We start from the raw sequence: 17,784 nt of genomic DNA, 5'->3' as shown, positions 1-17,784 counted from the left end.
ACACCAATGTTTCTAGACCTATAATAATCGTATAACTTCACTTAAAAAAAAAAAGGCCAGTTCTTACTAAGGCAGGTCTTACAAAATTTTATTGTACATATGTTTTCTCTCACAGAAGAGGAAAGGAGGGTCCGAGCCAATGACAGGGAGTACAACGAGAAATTTCGCTACGCAGTAAGAAATACCACAACATAGACACAAGCTTTGCAACTCGCATTCATTTGCTAATGATATGTTCTGTCCACCTACTTACTCTTACAGTATTTAATAATGGCAACATGATCATGTGACCCATTATGTCTCTCATTGTCTGTCCCAGAATAATTGCATCATGACCTCAAAGTACAACATCGTTAACTTTCTGCCAGTCAACCTCTTTGAGCAGTTCCAGGAAGTCGCCAATACCTACTTCTTGTTTCTCCTCATTCTCCAGGTACTATAATATTAATTCTGTTTTGAATTTGATTGCTGCAGCATTTTTTTAAAAAGTTGGGACAGGAGAAATAAAATCTGGGAACTGTTATAAAAAATAATTTTGCAAATAATGAGGTTAATTGACAACAGGTCAGTAAGATTATTGGGTATAAATAGTGTATCTTAAAGTAGCAGAGTCTCTGAGTGGTATGAAGACGAATGATCAGCTGTGGCGACCCCTAATGGGAGCAGCTGAAAGAAGAAGAGAGAGGCAGAGTCTCTCAGAGGTAAAGCTGGGCAGAGCTTCACCAATCTATGAAGGACTGTGTATACAAATTGTGTAACAGTTTTAAAAAAATTTTTCTCAAACATAAAATTGCAAAACAGTTCAAAATCTAGTCATATACAGTGCATAATATCATCAAACGTTTCAAGTCGAAAGTCAATATTGGATGCCTGTGATCTTCAAGCCTTCAGGCAGCACTGCATTTAAATCAATCATGATTCTGTAATGTAAATCACTGCATGGGCCTATTAACACTTCCACAAATCATTGTCTGTGAACACAGTTTGCCATTTCATTCACAAATGCAGGTTAAATCTCTATATTGCAAAAAAGAAGGTATGCATACACATGATCCAGGCACTGTTCCATTTTCTTTGGGCCAAAGATTAATTAAAGTGTATTGAGCGAATGTGGAAAACTGTTCTGTGGTCAGACGGATTACAATTTTAATTAAAAAACAAAACAATGAACACCATGTCCTCCAGACTACAGAAGAGAGGGACTATTTGGCTTGTTATCAGCATCAGTTAAAAAAAGTCGCATCCCAGATATAGTATTGGGTGTGCATTATTGCTGTTAAAAGAGCAGCTTGCACAATCAATTCTGAACAGTAAGTACAGGTTTTAGAGCAACAAATGCTTCTATCCATAAAATAACTTTTTCAGTGGACTTGCATATTTGAGCAAAACAATGCTAACTGCATACTTCATCTATTATAATAACATGACTTTGTATTCAACATTTAACAGTCCAGCTGCTGAACTGATTTGGCTGCAGTGTAGATATTTTACCATTTAAAAACATTTGTTGCATTATAAATTGAAAAATGCAACAAAGGACACCCTGAACTGTTGATGAGCTAGAATCCTGTATCATACACATATGGTACAACATTCCCATCGTTAAACTTAAGCAACTGGTGTCCTCAGTTCCCAGGTTTATATGGACAGAAAACGTGCTGCTACACAATGGAAACATGGCCTTGTTCTACATTTATTTTATTTTTTTAGATATATTGCAGCCATCAATTTGAAAATGACCTTATTTATTCCTTTAAATGGTACATATTCTCAGTTTAAACATTTGATTGCATTTTTTTTGTGATTAAAATAAGTATTTATGAGGTTTGCATCATCATTGCAAAATCATTGCATTTTGTTTTTAATTTATATTTTACACAATGTCCAAACTTGTTTGTAATTGAGATTGTTAATGTTACACTCAAAAAAGTCAACACACCGATATGACTTTCGGTAAATAAAGTTATCCGTCACCTTCTGATCGAGATTCAAGAATACAACCACACTGTATTATAAAATATTTGCTGCTGTATTTTGTATGACTAAATCCTATCACATGCACAAGTTCATTGTCAGCTTATGTAGTGTGGTATCAGAATCGGAATCAAAAATAGCTTTATTACCAAGTATGCTTACACAAGGAATTTACCTTATCATCAGGAGCTTCCAGTGCAGGAGAAATACAGATATAATGTAACAGAATAGTAAACCAGACAGTTATACAGTGAGGAAAATAAGTATCTGAACACCCTGCTATTTTGCAAGTTCTCCCACTTAGAAATCATGGAGGGGTCTGAAATTGTCATCGTAGCATCGTCGCATGTCCACTGTGAGAGACATAATCTAAAAAAAAAATCCAGAAATCACAATATATGATTTTTAAACTATTTATTTGTATGATACAGCTGCAAATAAGTATTTGAACACCTGTCTATCAGCTAGAATTCTGACCCTCAAAGACCTGTTAGTCTGCCTTTAAAATGTCCACCTCCACTACATTTATAATCTTAAATTAGATGCACCTGTTTGAGGTCGTTAGCTGCATAAAGACACCTGTCCACCCCATACAATCAGTAAGAATCCAACTACTAACATGGCCAAGACCAAAGAGCTGTCCAAAGACACTAGAGACAAAATTGTACACCTCCACAAGGCTGGAAAGGGCTACGGGGAAATTGCCAAGCAGCTTGGTGAAAAAAGGTCCACTGTTGGAGCAATCATTAGAAAATGGAAGAAGCTAAACATGACTGTCAATCTCCCTCGGACTGGGGCTCCATGCAAGATCTCACCTTGTGGGGTCTCAATGATCCTAAGGAAGGTGAGAAATCAGCCCAGAACTACACGGGAGGAGCTGGTCAATGACCTGAAAAGAGCTGGGACCACCGTTTCCAAGGTTACTGTTGGTAATACACTAAGACGTCATGGTTTGAAATCATGCATGGCACGGAAGGTTCCCCTGCTTAAACCAGCACATGTCCAGGCACGTCTTAAGTTTGCCAATGACCATTTGGATGATCCAGAGGAGTCATGGGAGAAAGTCATGTGGTCAGATGAGACCAAAATAGAACTTTTGGGTCATAATTCCACTAAACGTGTTTGGAGGAAGAAGAATGATGAGTACCATCCCAAGAACACCATCCCTACTGTCGAGCATGGGGGTGGTAGCATCATGCCTTCGGGGAGTTTTTCTGCACATGGGACAGGGCGACTGCACTGTATTAAGGAGAGGATGACCGGGGCCATGTATTGCGAGATTTTGGGGAACAACCTCCTTCCCTCAGTTACAGCATTGAAGATGGGTCGAGGCTGGGTCTTCCAACATGACAATGACCCAAAGCACACAGCCAGGATAACCAAGGAGTGGCTCTGTAAGAAGCATATCAAGGTTCTGGCGTTGCCTAGCCAGTCTCCAGACCTAAACCCAATAGAAAATCTTTGGAGGGAGCTCAAACTCCGTGTTTCTCAGCGACAGGCCAGAAACCTGACTGATCTGGAGAAGATCTGTGTGGAGGAGTGGGCTAAAATCCCTCCTGCAGTGTGTGCAAACCTGGTGAAAAACTACAGGAAACGTTTGACCTCTAATTGCAAACAAAGGCTACTGTACCAAATATGAACATTGACTTTCTCAGGTGTTCAAATACTTATTTGCAGCTGTATCATACAAATAAATAGTTAAAAAATCATATTTTGTGATTTCTGGATTACTTTTTTTTAGATTATGTCTCTCACAGTGGACATGCACCTACGATGACAATTTCAGACCCCTCCATGATTTCTAAGTGGAAGAACTTGCAAAATAGCAGGGTGTTTAAATACTTATTTTCCTCACTGTATAATGCAATATATACAGAGTAAAAATGTTGTTAAATAAATGTACAGATGTTATTTACAAGTGTTCAGTTTACAAATGGACCATTTTAATTTTATGTACAAATGTGTCAGTTATGATGGACAATGTGTACTTGTGAATATTTTGATTGTTAAAATAAAAAAGTTCTGGTGGACGGTGCTCTGTAGCGTATGTGAGTAAAGGCATTGTTAATTGGAGGAACGTATTACACACAAACTAACATTTTGTTATTTTGTGCTCATGATGAATAAGAAGGCGAAAAGCGATCGAGGAGATAAATGTGAAGTAGCGTGTAGAAATGACACTGTTGCAAATATGTGCTTCGACAAGATGCATCTATCTGATGAAAGGTATTTTTGTCAGTGCATCTCTTATGTGTTCTGTTTAATGTTCTCTATCTCTATCTCTATATCTCTCGCTCTCTCTTTGTCTCCTTCAGTTGATTCCTCAGATTTCTTCCTTGTCCTGGTTCACCACTATAGTGCCTTTAGTACTGGTGCTGAGCATCACTGCAGTTAAAGATGCCACTGATGATTATGTGAGTTGTTTCTCTCTCTCTCTCTCTCTCTCTCTCTCTCTCTCTCTCTCTCTCTCTCTCTCTCTCTCTCTCTCTCTCTCTCTCTCTCTCTCTCTCTCTCTCTCTCTCTCTCTCTCTCTTTTCTCGTTTTTAATCACACCACAAGTTTGAAATGATTGTAAACATACTGTAATGATAATCTGATAATAATGTCACATGGTTTTCTTCCAGTCTCCTGTGACCTTCTCTGTGTATAGCATAAAAAGTATATTCATCTTTACAGAAATACGATTCAGGCTTCAGTCTCGTTTACATTTAAAATTCATGTTGGAACTAAGGGCTATTTCATTTACTATTTTAATCCATAATACAAAAAGATGCACTCCAAATAGAATAATACACAATGACCATTTTGTGTAAATCCCATAAAACTCATGACCATGCATGAGTTCGGTTTTGTTTCAACACTGACCAAGATGAAACAATTAATGTAGACCTGTTGCTCCTCTGCTGCAGTTTCGTCACAAGAGCGATAACCAGGTGAATAATCGCCAGTCTCAGGTGCTAATCAATGGCATGTGAGTCCTAACTCCTATAGATAAATTAACATATTCATATTTATAAATTTTTCAATGTGTATCATTAGCTTATAACATGCAGTATGGGTTCTTCCTATGACTGTTACTTTATTTAATCTATCTGTGTTACAGTCTTCAGAAGGAGAAGTGGTTGAATGTGACAGTGGGGGACATCATTAAACTAGAGAACAACCAGTTTGTTGCAGTAAGACTTTCTTCCTGACTCTGTCTAATGATATGATCATGGTGCTTACTTTGATTTAAACCATGCAATTTCCAAAAACAGTCATATGTGCAGAGTAAGAAGTATAAACAACAGTTCCCATTTCATTTATGTTGTATATTGGACAGGTGCATTAGCCATTGTGATGATTTCTTCACATTTGGAGGACTTATATTATATGTAACACCTGACATTTCCAGCCAAATGTGGTTCCTTTACAAACTTTTACCACAAGGTTAGAGGCACAAAAATTTATAGGATGTCTTAGGATGCGGTATCAGAAAATGTTCCATCATGAAATTGTCCCTGGGCAAAAACGCAGCATGAACACCTTTGGGATAAACTGAAATGCTGACTGTCTCCCAGGCCTCCTCATCTCACCTACATCAGTACCTGCCTTTATTAATTTCAAAAGTGGAGCTTATTATAAAAGCAAATAGGAACTAAATGTGGAAAATGACATACAAAATGCACATACAAATCTTATGGTCAAGTGTCAACAAATGTTTATTTATATAATGTATTTTAATTCACTTCTTTTTTGCATATTGGAATAGTGATGATGAAACATATGTGTTTGTATGTGTTACAGGCTGACCTGCTCCTGTTGTCTAGCAGTGAACCACATGGTTTGTGTTACATTGAGACTGCAGAGCTAGATGGGTAAGATGGTGTAACTTGAGGTGTCTCATGAAACCACTACTGAAGGTATATTTGTTTAAATGTGAGGTTTTGGTACATCGAAACCACAGCAGCAGTGCAGGTCTTATATTATTTACATTTAAAATGTTAGTACATGGCCTTATCTAGAGCGACTTGCAAGTGTGTATTGTAGATCAAAACAGCAACCTCATGCTAGTTTACTTGTTCAAAGTCTTACATTACCAGCAAGCTATTGCCGGTTAGTACAACATAACATAGGTTTGTTTATCTATTTATATATTTCATCTTTATATTTTATCTTTCAAACTGTTTAACCCATTTTCTCACAGCGTGTGTGTGTGTGTGTGTGTGTGTGTGTGTGTGTGTGTGTGTGTGTGTGTGTGTGTGTGTGTGTGTGTGTGTGTGTTACAGCGAGACGAACATGAAAGTACGTCAGTCCCCGTCTGTTACCTCAGAGCTAGGGGACCCTACCAACCTTGCTCAGTTTGATGGTAGGGGTTGAATTTCGATCTCTGTGTGTGTGCGTCAGTGTGTTACCCAATGTGCGAAGCACGAATGTTTACTGAACCTTGACATTTCTAATGTAAAGATCATTGGGTTGCTTTTGTTGGGTAAAATATGTTTGATTGTGTGGTCAATCATCTAAAACTCTGATGAGGTAACGTTCGAAAAATTAACAGCTCATTTGCTCAGCATGTGAAGGTTTTGCATGAGAAGGTATAAATATTTGAGGGTGTCACAAAACCAGCAGTGTTCTTCACCTTTGTTTTGTGCAAGATGCTTGTTCTTTTTTTTTTTTGGGTGGTGCTCATGCTGATTTGAGACTCCAATTCCTAGGTTTCACAACAGCAGTACCTGGTGTGTGACTGTGACCAGCTATACTTCTGTGGTTTCATTTTAGGACTACCATTTTTTGTTCTTTTGTACAAAAAAAGAATTAACTGTAAAATTGATAAAGTATAATATTATTGTATTGGTGCCGATTGTTGTTCTCCTTTGCAGGAGAGGTGGTGTGTGAGCCCCCTAATAATAAGCTGGATCGCTTCTGTGGGACATTGTACTGGAGGGAGTGTAAGTATGCTCTGACCAATCAGAACATGCTGCTGAGAGGCTGTGTCCTACGCAACACTGAGAGCTGCTACGGTCTTGTCATATTTGCAGGTACATGTAGGTTTGCATGTAAACGTCCCTCATTTATACAATTATACTGTATGCTGAACTTCTCTGCATTGTTTGACTGCAATAGGTCCAGACACCAAGCTGATGCAGAACAGCGGACGCACAAAGTTCAAACGGACAAGCATAGACCGCCTGATGAACACACTGGTTCTGTGGGTACGAGAGTCTCCTCTGTCAAAACACATACTGTACCATACACAGGTTTTGCTGATACAATACTTTAGACCTGTATACTCTATCATCACCTGATCTCTTCCCATCTCCATTAGATTTTTGGTTTCCTGGTGTGTATGGGGATAATACTGGCCATTGGAAATGCTGTATGGGAGAGCAAAGTGGGTTCACTTTTTCAGAGCTATCTTCCATGGGATCCTCCTGTTGACAACTTCCTCTTCTCGGCCTTCCTCTCCTTCTGGTCATATATCATCATTCTTAACACTGTGGTGCCCATCTCCCTGTATGTAAGGTAAGCCAAGCTAAAAAAAAAAAAAAAGGAAGTGAGAGATAGAGAAAGAGGTGTCAAACTTTTTTTTAACATTGGATATCCTTAAAACCTGTTTAGACAAGATGCAGAGGAAAATATGTGCAGAGTAAGGTCCATGAACATATAGATTAAAAATATAGCTCTGACCTCAACCCTATTGAAAACCTTTGGAATAAACTGGAACGCTGACTTTCCTCACCCACCGTACAGGTGATTATAACAGCAAATAGAGACTAAATGTGGAATAGGACATTCAGGAAAGCTGCAGGGGTAATTACATCCCACAGATCTGCTTGTCTTTGATTGTACTTTCATTGCCAGCATCAGTCTCTTAGTGTTTCTCCAATGAGAAAAACACCAGATTACTTTCAACTCACTCTCCAGATAGGCACACCTCATCAAAAAATGTATTGATCTCATTGTTGCAGACTGGGCTATGAGTGTTTTTATTTTCACCATCCTAACAATCTTTATAAATCTTTATTGTTTTATGCTGAGCAAACATTTGGAAGGCACCTGATGTTACTGCTAATCTAACCTTACACAGATCTACAGTTCCAAACAACTATCAGGGAAAAATGCACAATGCCATATTTGACAGCAGATGTGTTGCTTTCTATAGCATGATCTTGCTCAAAAAATAGGACACCTACTACAATACAAAGGTTTTGTCTTGTCAGGCTAAACAGATGAAAGAATAGAAACCATACGCATGTTTGCCCTGTTAGTTCATAGGCTCTTGCTGAGCATTTCATCTTTGGTTTTGTTTTATGTTTTTGCATTTTGTAAAATAAATCACAAGGTTTAAAAACTTTTAGCTTTTTTTTCTCCCTTTATGTCAGCGTGGAAGTGATTCGACTGGGCCACAGTTACTTCATTAACTGGGACCGGCGGATGTTTTGTAGCCGTAGTAACACAGCAGCAGAGGCTCGAAGCACGACGCTGAACGAAGAGCTGGGCCAGGTGGAGTATATTTTCAGTGACAAGACTGGAACCCTTACTCAGAACATCATGACCTTTAACAAGTGCTCCATCAATGGAAATACCTACGGTAAGACGCTCACGCAAAAAACACTGTTAACATTTCCTCTAGAGGAGGGGTGTCAAACTCAGGCAAACTTAGGTGATTATATTTGGCCCGCGAGATCATATAAAATGTGTATTAGAGCTGGCCCGCCAGTGTATAGCACATACAACGCTAATACTACAAATCCCAGAATGCTTTGTTAGTGTGCGGGCGCGTCAGTCGAGACCGCTGAAAAACTTCAAGCTGAAAAACTCTGCGTACTCAGCGCTGAATTTACCCGGTGATTTACCGACTTTGAAGCCCAGAAATGCAGATTTGAACTGCTCAGTAATCCGTTTGTGGGTGACGTGGAAAGCGTCCAAATGGAGCTGATTGAACTCCAGTGTAGTGACACGCTCAAGTCAAAGTACGACTCTGTGTGTGCTGCACAGTTTCCATGTTTCTCCCCGACACACTGCACAACTCCGTGCCCAAGCTGCTCATACACTCTCGATGTTCAGCAGCACATATCTGTGTGTGCAACTGTTCTCTATAATGAAGATGAACAAAACCTCACTCAGGAGTCTCACTGATGAACACCTTCACTCAATCCTGAGGATTTCCTCAGCTCAGAGCCTAAACCCCAGACACGATGCCAGGTATCTAAGAAGAGATGCAGGAATCCGACTTCAACCAATCAAATTAAATCAGAGTGTAGTAAATTAAGCTTGAATGAATGATGTCTTTATGCACTTTTTATACTCCAAGGCATGGACTGTTAATGGTTGAAAGATTGTTTTAATTTTTTTTTTTTTATTAAAAGAAAATTATTATTATTTTTGGTTGTTTTGTTGTTGGCCTGTGAAAAAAGATTTACAATAAAAAGGAATTCGGAGGGAGGGAGGGAGGGAGAGAGAGAGAGAGAGAGAGAGAGAGAGAGAGAGAGAGAGAGAGAGAGAGAGAGAGAGAGAGAGAGAAACAAATACCACTGATGTGTGTTTTATTTCAAATAAAAGTAGCCACCTTTTGCTTAGATTACTGCTTTGCACACTCTTGGCATTCTCTTGATGGCTACTTTGAAGAACCTACAATATGACATATTTTCAGTTCACTTTTTTGTTATGTATATAATTCCACATGTGTTAATTCATAGTTTTGATGCCTTCAGTGTGACTCTACAATTTTCATAGTCATGAAAATAAAGAAAACTCTTTGAATGAGAAGGTGTGTCCAAACTTTTTGGTCTGTACCGTATATATAATATATATAAACTTTTGGTCTGTACTGTATGTATATATATATATATATATATATATATATATATATATATATATATATATATATATATATATATATATATATATATATACAGTGAGGAAAATAAGTATTTGAACACCCTGCTATTTTGCAAGTTCTCCCACTTAGAAATCATGGAGGGGTCTGAAATTGTCATCGTAGGTGCATGTCCACTGTGAGAGACATAATCTAAAAAAAAAATCCAGAAATCACAATATATGATTTTTAAACTATTTATTTGTATGATACAGCTGCAAATAAGTATTTGAACACCTGTCTATCAGCTAGAATTTTGACCCTTAAAGACCTGTTAGTCTGCCTTTAAAATGTCCACCTCCACTACATTTATTATCCTAAATTAGATGCACCTGTTTGAGGTCGTTAGCTGCATAAAGACACCTGTCCACCCCATACAATCAGTAAGAATCCAACTACTAACATGGCCAAGACCAAAGAGCTGTCCAAAGACACTAGAGACTAAATTGTACACCTCCACAAGGCTGGAAAGGGCTACGGGGAAATTGCCAAGCAGCTTGGTGAAAAAAGGTCCACTGTTGGAGCAATCATTAGAAAATGGAAGAAGCTAAACATGACTGTCAATCTCCCTCGGACTGGGGCTCCATGCAAGATCTCACCTCGTGGGGTCTCAATGATCCTAAGGAAGGTGAGAAATCAGCCCAGAACTACATGGGAGGAGCTGGTCAATGACCTGAAAAGAGCTGGGACCACCGTTTCCAAGGTCACTGTTGATAATACACTAAGACGTCATGGTTTGAAATCATGCATGGTACGGAAGGTTCCCCTGCTTAAACCAGCACATGTCCAGGCACATCTTAAGTTTGCCAATGACCATTTGGATGATCCAGAGGAGTCATGGGAGAAAGTCATGTGGTCAGATGAGACCAAAATAGAACTTTTGGGCCATAATTCCACTAAACGTGTTTGGAGGAAGAAGAATGATGAGTACCATCCCAAGAACACCATCCCTACTGTGAAGCATGGGGGTGGTAGCATCATGTTTTGGGGGTGTTTTTCTGCAAATGGGACAGGGCGACTGCACTGTATTAAGGAGAGGATGACCGGGGCCATGTATTGCGAGATTTTGGGGAACAACCTCCTTCCCTCAGTTAGAGCATTGAAGATGGGTCGAGGCTGGGTCTTCCAACATGACAATGACCCGAAGCACACAGCCAGGATAACCAAGGAGTGGCTCTGTAAGAAGCATATCAAGGTTCTGGCGTGGCCTAGCCAGTCTCCAGACCTAAACCCAATAGAAAATCTTTAAAGGGAGCTCAAACTCCGTGTTTTTCAGCAACAGGCCATAAACCTGACTGATCTAGAGAAGATCTGTGTGGAGGAGTGGGTCAAAATCCCTCCTGCAGTGTGTGCAAACCTGGTGAAAAACTACAGGAAACGTTTGACCTCTGTAATTGCAAACAAAGGCTCCTGTACCAAATATTAACATTGACTTTCTCAGGTGTTCAAATACTTATTTGCAGCTGTATCATACAAATAAATAGTTAAAAAATCATACATTGTGATTTCTGGATTTTTTTTTTTAGATTATGTCTCTCACAGTGGACATGCACCTACGATGACAATTTCAGACCCCTGTATATACAGTGAGGAAAATAAGTATTTGAACACCCTGCTATTTTGCAAGTTCTCCCACTTAGAAACCATGGAGGGGTCTGAAATTGTCATCGTATGTGCATGTCCACTGTGAGAGACATAATCTAAAAAAAAAATCCAGAAATCACAATGTATGATTTTTTAACTATTTATTTGTATGATACAGCTGCAAATAAGTATTTGAACACCTGAGAAAGTCAATGTTAATATTTGGTACAGTAGTCTTTGTTTGCAATTATAGAGGTCAAATGTTTCCTGTAGTTTTTCACCAGGTTTGCACACACTGCAGGAGGGATTTTGGCCCACTCCTCCACACAGATCTTTTTTAGATCAGTCCGGTTTCTGGCCTGTCGCTGAGAAACACGGAGAAAAGATTCTCTATTGGGTTTAGGTCTGGAGACTGGCTAGGCCACGCCAGAACCTTGATATGCTTCTTACAGAGCCATTTCTTGGTTATCCTGGCTGTGTGCTTCGGGTCATTGTCATGTTGGAAGACCCAGCATCGACCCATCTTTAATGCTCTAACTGAGGGAAAGAGGTTGCTCCCCAAAATCTCGCAATACAAGGCCCCGGTCATCCTCTTCTTAATACAGTGCAGTCGCCCTGTCCCATGTGCAGAAAAACACCCCCAAAGCATGATGCTACCACCCCCATGCTTCACAGTAGGGATGGTGTTCTTGGGATGGTACTCATCATTCTTCTTCCTTCAAAAACGTTTAGTGGAATTATGACCCAAAAGTTCTATTTTGGTCTCATCTGACCACATGACTTTCTCCCATGACTCCTCTGGATCATCCAAATGGTCATTGGCAAACTTAAGACGTGCCTGGACATGTGCTGGTTTAAGCAGGGGAACCTTCCGTGCCATGCATGATTTCAAACCATGACGTCTTAGTGTATTACCAACAGTAACCTTGGAAACGGTGGTCTCAGCTCTTTTCAGGTCATTGACCAGCTCCTCCCGTGTAGTTCTGGGCTGATTTCTCACCTTCCTTAGGATCATTGAGACCCCAGGAAGTAAGATCTTGCATGGAGCCCCAGTCAGAGGGAGATTGACAGTCATGCTTAGCTTCTTCCATTTTCTAATGATTGCTCCAACAGTGGACCTTTTTTCACCAAGCTGCTTGGCAATTTCCCTGTAGCCCTTTCCAGCCTTGTGGAGGTGTACATTTTTGTCTCTAGTGTCTTTGGACAGCTCTTTGGTCTTGGCCATGTTAGTAGTTGGATTCTTACTGATTGTATGGGGTGGACAGGTGTCTTTATGCAGCTAACGACCTCAAACAGGTGCATCTTATTTAGGATAATAAATGTAGTGGAGGTGGACATTTTAAAGAGAGACTTACAGGTCTTTGAGGGTCAGAATTCTAGCTGATAGACAGGTGTTCAAATACTTATTTGCAGCTGTATCATACAAATAAATAGTTTAAAAATCATATATTGTGATTTCTGGATTTTTTATTTTTAGATTATGTCTCTCACCATGGACATGCACCTACGATGACAATTTCAGACCCCTCCATGATTTCTAAGTGGGAGAACTTGCAAAATAGCAGGGTGTTCAAATACTTATTTTCCTCACTGTATATATATATATATATAACATATAAACTTTTGGTCTGTACTGTATGTCATAAAACATATTGTTCTTATTCATATTTTTATATTTTCCTTATTTTATTTTATAAAACTCTAAATATATCAGTTTAATGTCTCATGACTGCTGTCTTAGTCAAATGACTGCAGCTGTAACACAGTAACTGATAGTATTAAATCTTAACTGATATAATGGTTCGTCTTAATTTCTTTTTTTTTTGGGGCAAATTTTTCAACAATCTCTTGATAAGGGCTTAATCAATATTGATCATTCTCCAGTTTATTTTCTGAACACAATATATAAAACGTGTACAGTATAGTACCATCAAATAAATAAAAAAATATACTTAAATATATACATAAACTCTGTCTAATAATAAATAATAATTGTAAAATATTATTCAATTATTAAATCCTATGTGCATTAATCTTCTGTATTGTCTATCAAAGAACCCTGAGGACGGATTAAAGCAAAAGACTGACAATTTCTACATGGTGTAAATTGCAACAGGTCTATTGATACTGTATTTTTCTATGTACTTACAGGTGAAGTAGTGGATATTCCAGGAACTCAGCATAAAGTGAGTGCTTACAAAGGCGATAAAAGTGGCATGATTACAAAAGTGAGGAAAAATGCATAAATGCAGCCACAAAAAAATACATAAATGATGCTAATGACTATATATGGATAATTGACTTTTAGATACTCGGATAAATATGTATGCAAATAAAATTTTAAAGGAATTCTGACCTGATGCCTTCCATCCTCTCGGTTTATTTATATATAAAGACAGATTTAAATACAATGTATTTTTGACATGTTATTATGTGACAAGTTTCTATGTACAAATTAGAAACACTTGTCTTTTATTACAGCATGTACTTTGTTATGTTTGCCATTGGCCATGACCTTAATGTGTGTAAAGAATATTAGAAGACTGTGCAAAAAATGTAATATCCCTTAAACTCATCATCTAAAATTGTGAGAAACAGCCAAACTCTACTACTAAGAGGAGGATGTGAAATATCACAGGTCAGGTCACAGGTCACAGGTCACCATGGCAAAAGACAGAGCACAGCAAAAAGACACAAAAAAAACAAAGACACAAAGTCTCTCCCAGGCAAAGATTTCAAAGCAGACAGGTTTCCAAATGTGCTTTTCAAGCTATTTTGAAGAAGCACAGAGAAACGGGAAATGTTGAGGACAGTAGATACAGAGGTCGGCCTAAGAAACCCAACGCAGCAGATGAAAAATACATCATACTTTCTTTTCTTTGCCACAGAAAACTGTTCATCAGTGCCATCAGCAAGTAACCTTAGTATGTGTAACGATGAGTTTAAGGGATATTATGCTTTTTCACAGCCTTCTAATATTCATATTATAATATGATGACTCTTTGCCAGAAGGCCCAGCCTTTAGATTTCAGCACTTGGAACTCGCTGGCTGACCAGGACTTTCGGTTCTACGACTCCTCGTTGCTGGATGCTGTGAAGGTTGGGGAGCCAGCAGTGCACGAGTTCTTCCGTTTGCTTTCTCTCTGCCACACGGTCATGAGTGAGGAGAAAAGCGAAGGTAATTCTCACCTATTCAATCCTGGTACTTGTTCCTGACTGGGATTTGGCCACCTTTCTTTTATTTCTATCGTTCTAATAAATAGAAGCCCAAGATTCTTGAGTAAGACAGGGTGTGGCTGTTACGTTTAGGTGTTGTGCAGTTTGTGATCCTGAATGACAATTCTGTACTTTATTCAATGATAAGATTAGTGGGAAATGAGCCAGCAGAAATGCAATTATATGTAACTCATTATGTTGCCTAGTTTCTCAATATTATTTGCCCCTCCTTCTCACGTCTGTAGGAGCACTGGTGTATAAGGCTCAGTCCCCTGACGAAGGCGCGTTGGTGAAGGCAGCACGCAATTTTGGCTTTGTGTTCCGTTCTCGTACTCCTGGAACAATCACTACACAGGAACTGGGCAAAGCAGTCACATACACACTTCTTGCCATCCTGGACTTCAACAACATCCGCAAGAGGATGTCAGTCATAGGTATGTTTGACTACAAACATGCACACACAAGAATGCTGTATTATGCATATATGTACCGTATTTTTCGTACTATAAGCCGCTACTTTTTTCCCACGTTTTGAACCCCGCGGCTTAAACAACGAAGCGGCTAATTTATGAATTTTCCCTGGGTTTTTTCCGGTTTCACAAACTTCAAGCCAAAAAACTGAGCGACATAACATTAGACTGATGCAATTTCTGAACGGAAAAGAAAAAAACGCACCTCACCTGTGTTCTGAGCTGCACGGCATCGGGAGAAAAAACTGTTTTTTTTTTTTTTACGCACGACAATGCCAAAAGATAAACTCCAGAGAGAAAAAGGAGAAAGACAGTGAACAATGACTTTCTTGGTAGGCTACTGTTTGGATACAAGCCGTTGTAACGCGTTGAGTCTGGGTCATGGGAGAGCTCGCTAACTCCAGTTGCAATCATATAAGCACAAACAGGTTTCCAAAACTCGTGCTTTTTTATTTTCTTGGCAACAGCGTTATAGGTTAGTCAAAGAAACTTAGAAATTAGCATCAGAAAATAATAAGGACATATTCCTCGGCCTTGCACACATGCAGTAATAGCGGAAAAATGCAGCGGCAGGCTATTCCAAAAATATGTTGTGTGTATATATATATATACAACATATTTCAAAAATACAACTAATTAAAATTACAAAAATAAGCAGGGGCATTATAATGCTGAATCAAGTTTGGGTCTCCGTGTTCAAGTGAGAGCAAGAAATTTTATGTTCTTGCATCCGAAGGCATCCTGTAAAATTGTTGGACCTCCAACACTTGTAGAAGAACCACATATGGCTGGAAAAGTTGTTTGATACATGGCAACAACTAATTTGAACTCAGTTAGTTCATTAGTTCTGTGTTAGTTGTAAATTGTGCTAATTACGTTAGTTAGTTAATTGTTATGTTTAAGTTAACAGTTACTTAATAGACTAAAACGTGTGTGTGTGTGTGTGTGTGTGTGTGTGTGTGTGTGTGTGTGTGTGTGTTTTAGTAAGGACGCCTGAGGGCCATATTCGCTTATACTGTAAAGGAGCAGACACAGTGCTTTTTGAGAGACTTCATTCTTCATGTCATGAGCTGATGAACATAACCTTGGACCACCTCAATGTAAGCATACTTGTGTTTGTCTGTTTGCTGGGGTTCGTATTTTTATGTGATGAAGGCTAAATATATTCTCTTTAGCCAACAGAATATAACTTCACAGTAAAACACAGCATGGCGTAATGATTATTACTTCCTATAATTTACTTTAATTTACAAGAACCCCACAGTATGCTGTAGTTAATAGTTAAACAGTGCCATCTAGTGGGCTAGTAGTGAGTGTCTGTTATTCCCCCAGTTGCATCTGTCCAGTGTTCTGAATGAAGAAAGAAAATGATAAAGCAATGACTTGAGTATTATGATTTGACATCAACAGATATTTGTATGGGTTTTGTTAATAGGAGTATGCTGGTGATGGGTTACGGACCCTGGTGCTGGCCTATCGGGATCTATCTGAGGAGCAGTGGAAGGAGTGGGCAGAGCATTACCGTGGTGCAGACAAAGCTACAGATTTCAGAGAAGATCGTTTGGCTGATGCTTATGAGGAGATTGAACAGAACATGATGGTACTGTGGATGGTTTGCTTTCAAATGTTTTATTTTCAAACATATAAGGCATTTATGTATATATTTGTTACCGTATCTCACAAAAGTGTGTGCACCCCTCACATTTCAGCAACCATTGTATTATATCTTCTCAAGGGACAATACTATAGAAATGAAACTTGGATATATTTTAGAGTAGTCGATGTGCATCTTGTATAGCAGTACAGATTTACTGTCCTCTAAAAATTAAACAACATACAGCCATTATCATCTAAATATCTGGCAACATAAGTAAGTGCACTCTAAGTGAACATGTCAAAAATGTGTCCAAAGTGTTAATATTTTGTGTGAGCACCAATGTCTGCACATGCTATTACTGAGATCCTCTTTCACCCCTCCATAATGACATCAAGAGCCACTGGATGTTAGACATATGGCGCTTCTCCACCTTCCACTAGAGGATGCTTCATAGGTTCCTTAATAGGTTTCAAGTCTGAAGACATACTTTAGCCACTCTATCACCATCACCTTCAGCTTCCTCAGCAAGGCAGTTTTATCTTGGCGGTGTGTTTTGGGTTGTTATTATGTTGGAAAACTGCCGTTTAGCCCAGTTTCTGAAGGGAGGGCGTCATTTCCTGCTTCAGAATGTCACAGTACATTTTGAAATCAATGTTTTCCTCAATAAACCTCAGATCCACAGTACCAGCAGAACTCATGCAGCCCCAGACCATGATGCTACCACCACCATGCTTGACTGTAGGCAAGACACAATTTTCTTGGTTCTCCTCACCAGTGAATCACCACACATGCAGGACCATCTGAACCAAACAAGTTTACCTTAGTCTCATCAGACCACAGGACATTGTTCCAGTAATTCATGCTTTTGACCAGGTTGTTTTCAGCAAACTGTTTGCAGGCTTTCTTGTGAGCCAGATTCAGAAGAGGTTTCCTTCTGGGACTATGGCCATGCAAACTGACTTGTTGCAGTGTGTGGCGTATGGTCTAAACACTAACAAGAGGACCTTCCGCTTCTGCAACCTCTAAAACAATGCTGGCAGCATTTAAGTGTTTGTTTTTTGATGCCTGCTTCTGCACCTGACGCA

General features: G+C 39.1%; 2 protein-coding genes across 5 annotated transcripts in view; both read left to right on the top strand.

Moving 5' to 3' along the window:
- atp8b2 (ATPase phospholipid transporting 8B2) overlaps nucleotides 1–17,784 on the top strand; it is a 53,559-nt gene that overhangs the window by 12,662 nt on the left and 23,113 nt on the right. For 2 of the 4 annotated variants that reach the window (XM_083536046.1, XM_083536044.1), the window contains 16 exons: nucleotides 116–174; nucleotides 320–433; nucleotides 4,290–4,388; nucleotides 4,884–4,945; nucleotides 5,078–5,150; nucleotides 5,761–5,831; nucleotides 6,243–6,322; nucleotides 6,834–6,992; nucleotides 7,078–7,166; nucleotides 7,280–7,476; nucleotides 8,337–8,545; nucleotides 13,568–13,602; nucleotides 14,429–14,594; nucleotides 14,878–15,066; nucleotides 16,087–16,202; nucleotides 16,538–16,702. In XM_083536046.1, coding sequence (XP_083392172.1) covers nucleotides 116–174; nucleotides 320–433; nucleotides 4,290–4,388; nucleotides 4,884–4,945; nucleotides 5,078–5,150; nucleotides 5,761–5,831; nucleotides 6,243–6,322; nucleotides 6,834–6,992; nucleotides 7,078–7,166; nucleotides 7,280–7,476; nucleotides 8,337–8,545; nucleotides 13,568–13,602; nucleotides 14,429–14,594; nucleotides 14,878–15,066; nucleotides 16,087–16,202; nucleotides 16,538–16,702 — 1,883 coding nt within the window. Of the gene's footprint in view, nucleotides 1–115; nucleotides 175–319; nucleotides 434–4,289; nucleotides 4,389–4,883; nucleotides 4,946–5,077; nucleotides 5,151–5,760; nucleotides 5,832–6,242; nucleotides 6,323–6,833; nucleotides 6,993–7,077; nucleotides 7,167–7,279; nucleotides 7,477–8,336; nucleotides 8,546–13,567; nucleotides 13,603–14,425; nucleotides 14,595–14,877; nucleotides 15,067–16,086; nucleotides 16,203–16,537; nucleotides 16,703–17,784 lie in introns of all 4 variants that reach the window. The other 2 variants (XM_083536045.1, XM_083536043.1) reach the window with 1 other exon arrangement.
- LOC310725282 (uncharacterized protein) overlaps nucleotides 12,623–17,784 on the top strand; it is a 39,017-nt gene continuing 33,855 nt past the window's right edge. The window contains exon 1 of the mRNA XM_083540132.1: nucleotides 12,623–12,626. The gene's annotated coding sequence lies outside the window, so the exon portion shown is untranslated. The remainder of the gene's footprint in view (nucleotides 12,627–17,784) is intronic.

Source organism: Silurus aristotelis (genome assembly GCF_946808225.1).
Source record: "Silurus aristotelis genome assembly, chromosome: 1".
Taxonomy (NCBI): domain Eukaryota; kingdom Metazoa; phylum Chordata; class Actinopteri; order Siluriformes; family Siluridae; genus Silurus; species Silurus aristotelis.
Note: the sequence above shows the minus strand (reverse complement) of the source record. Positions and strands in the feature narration are given on the sequence as shown.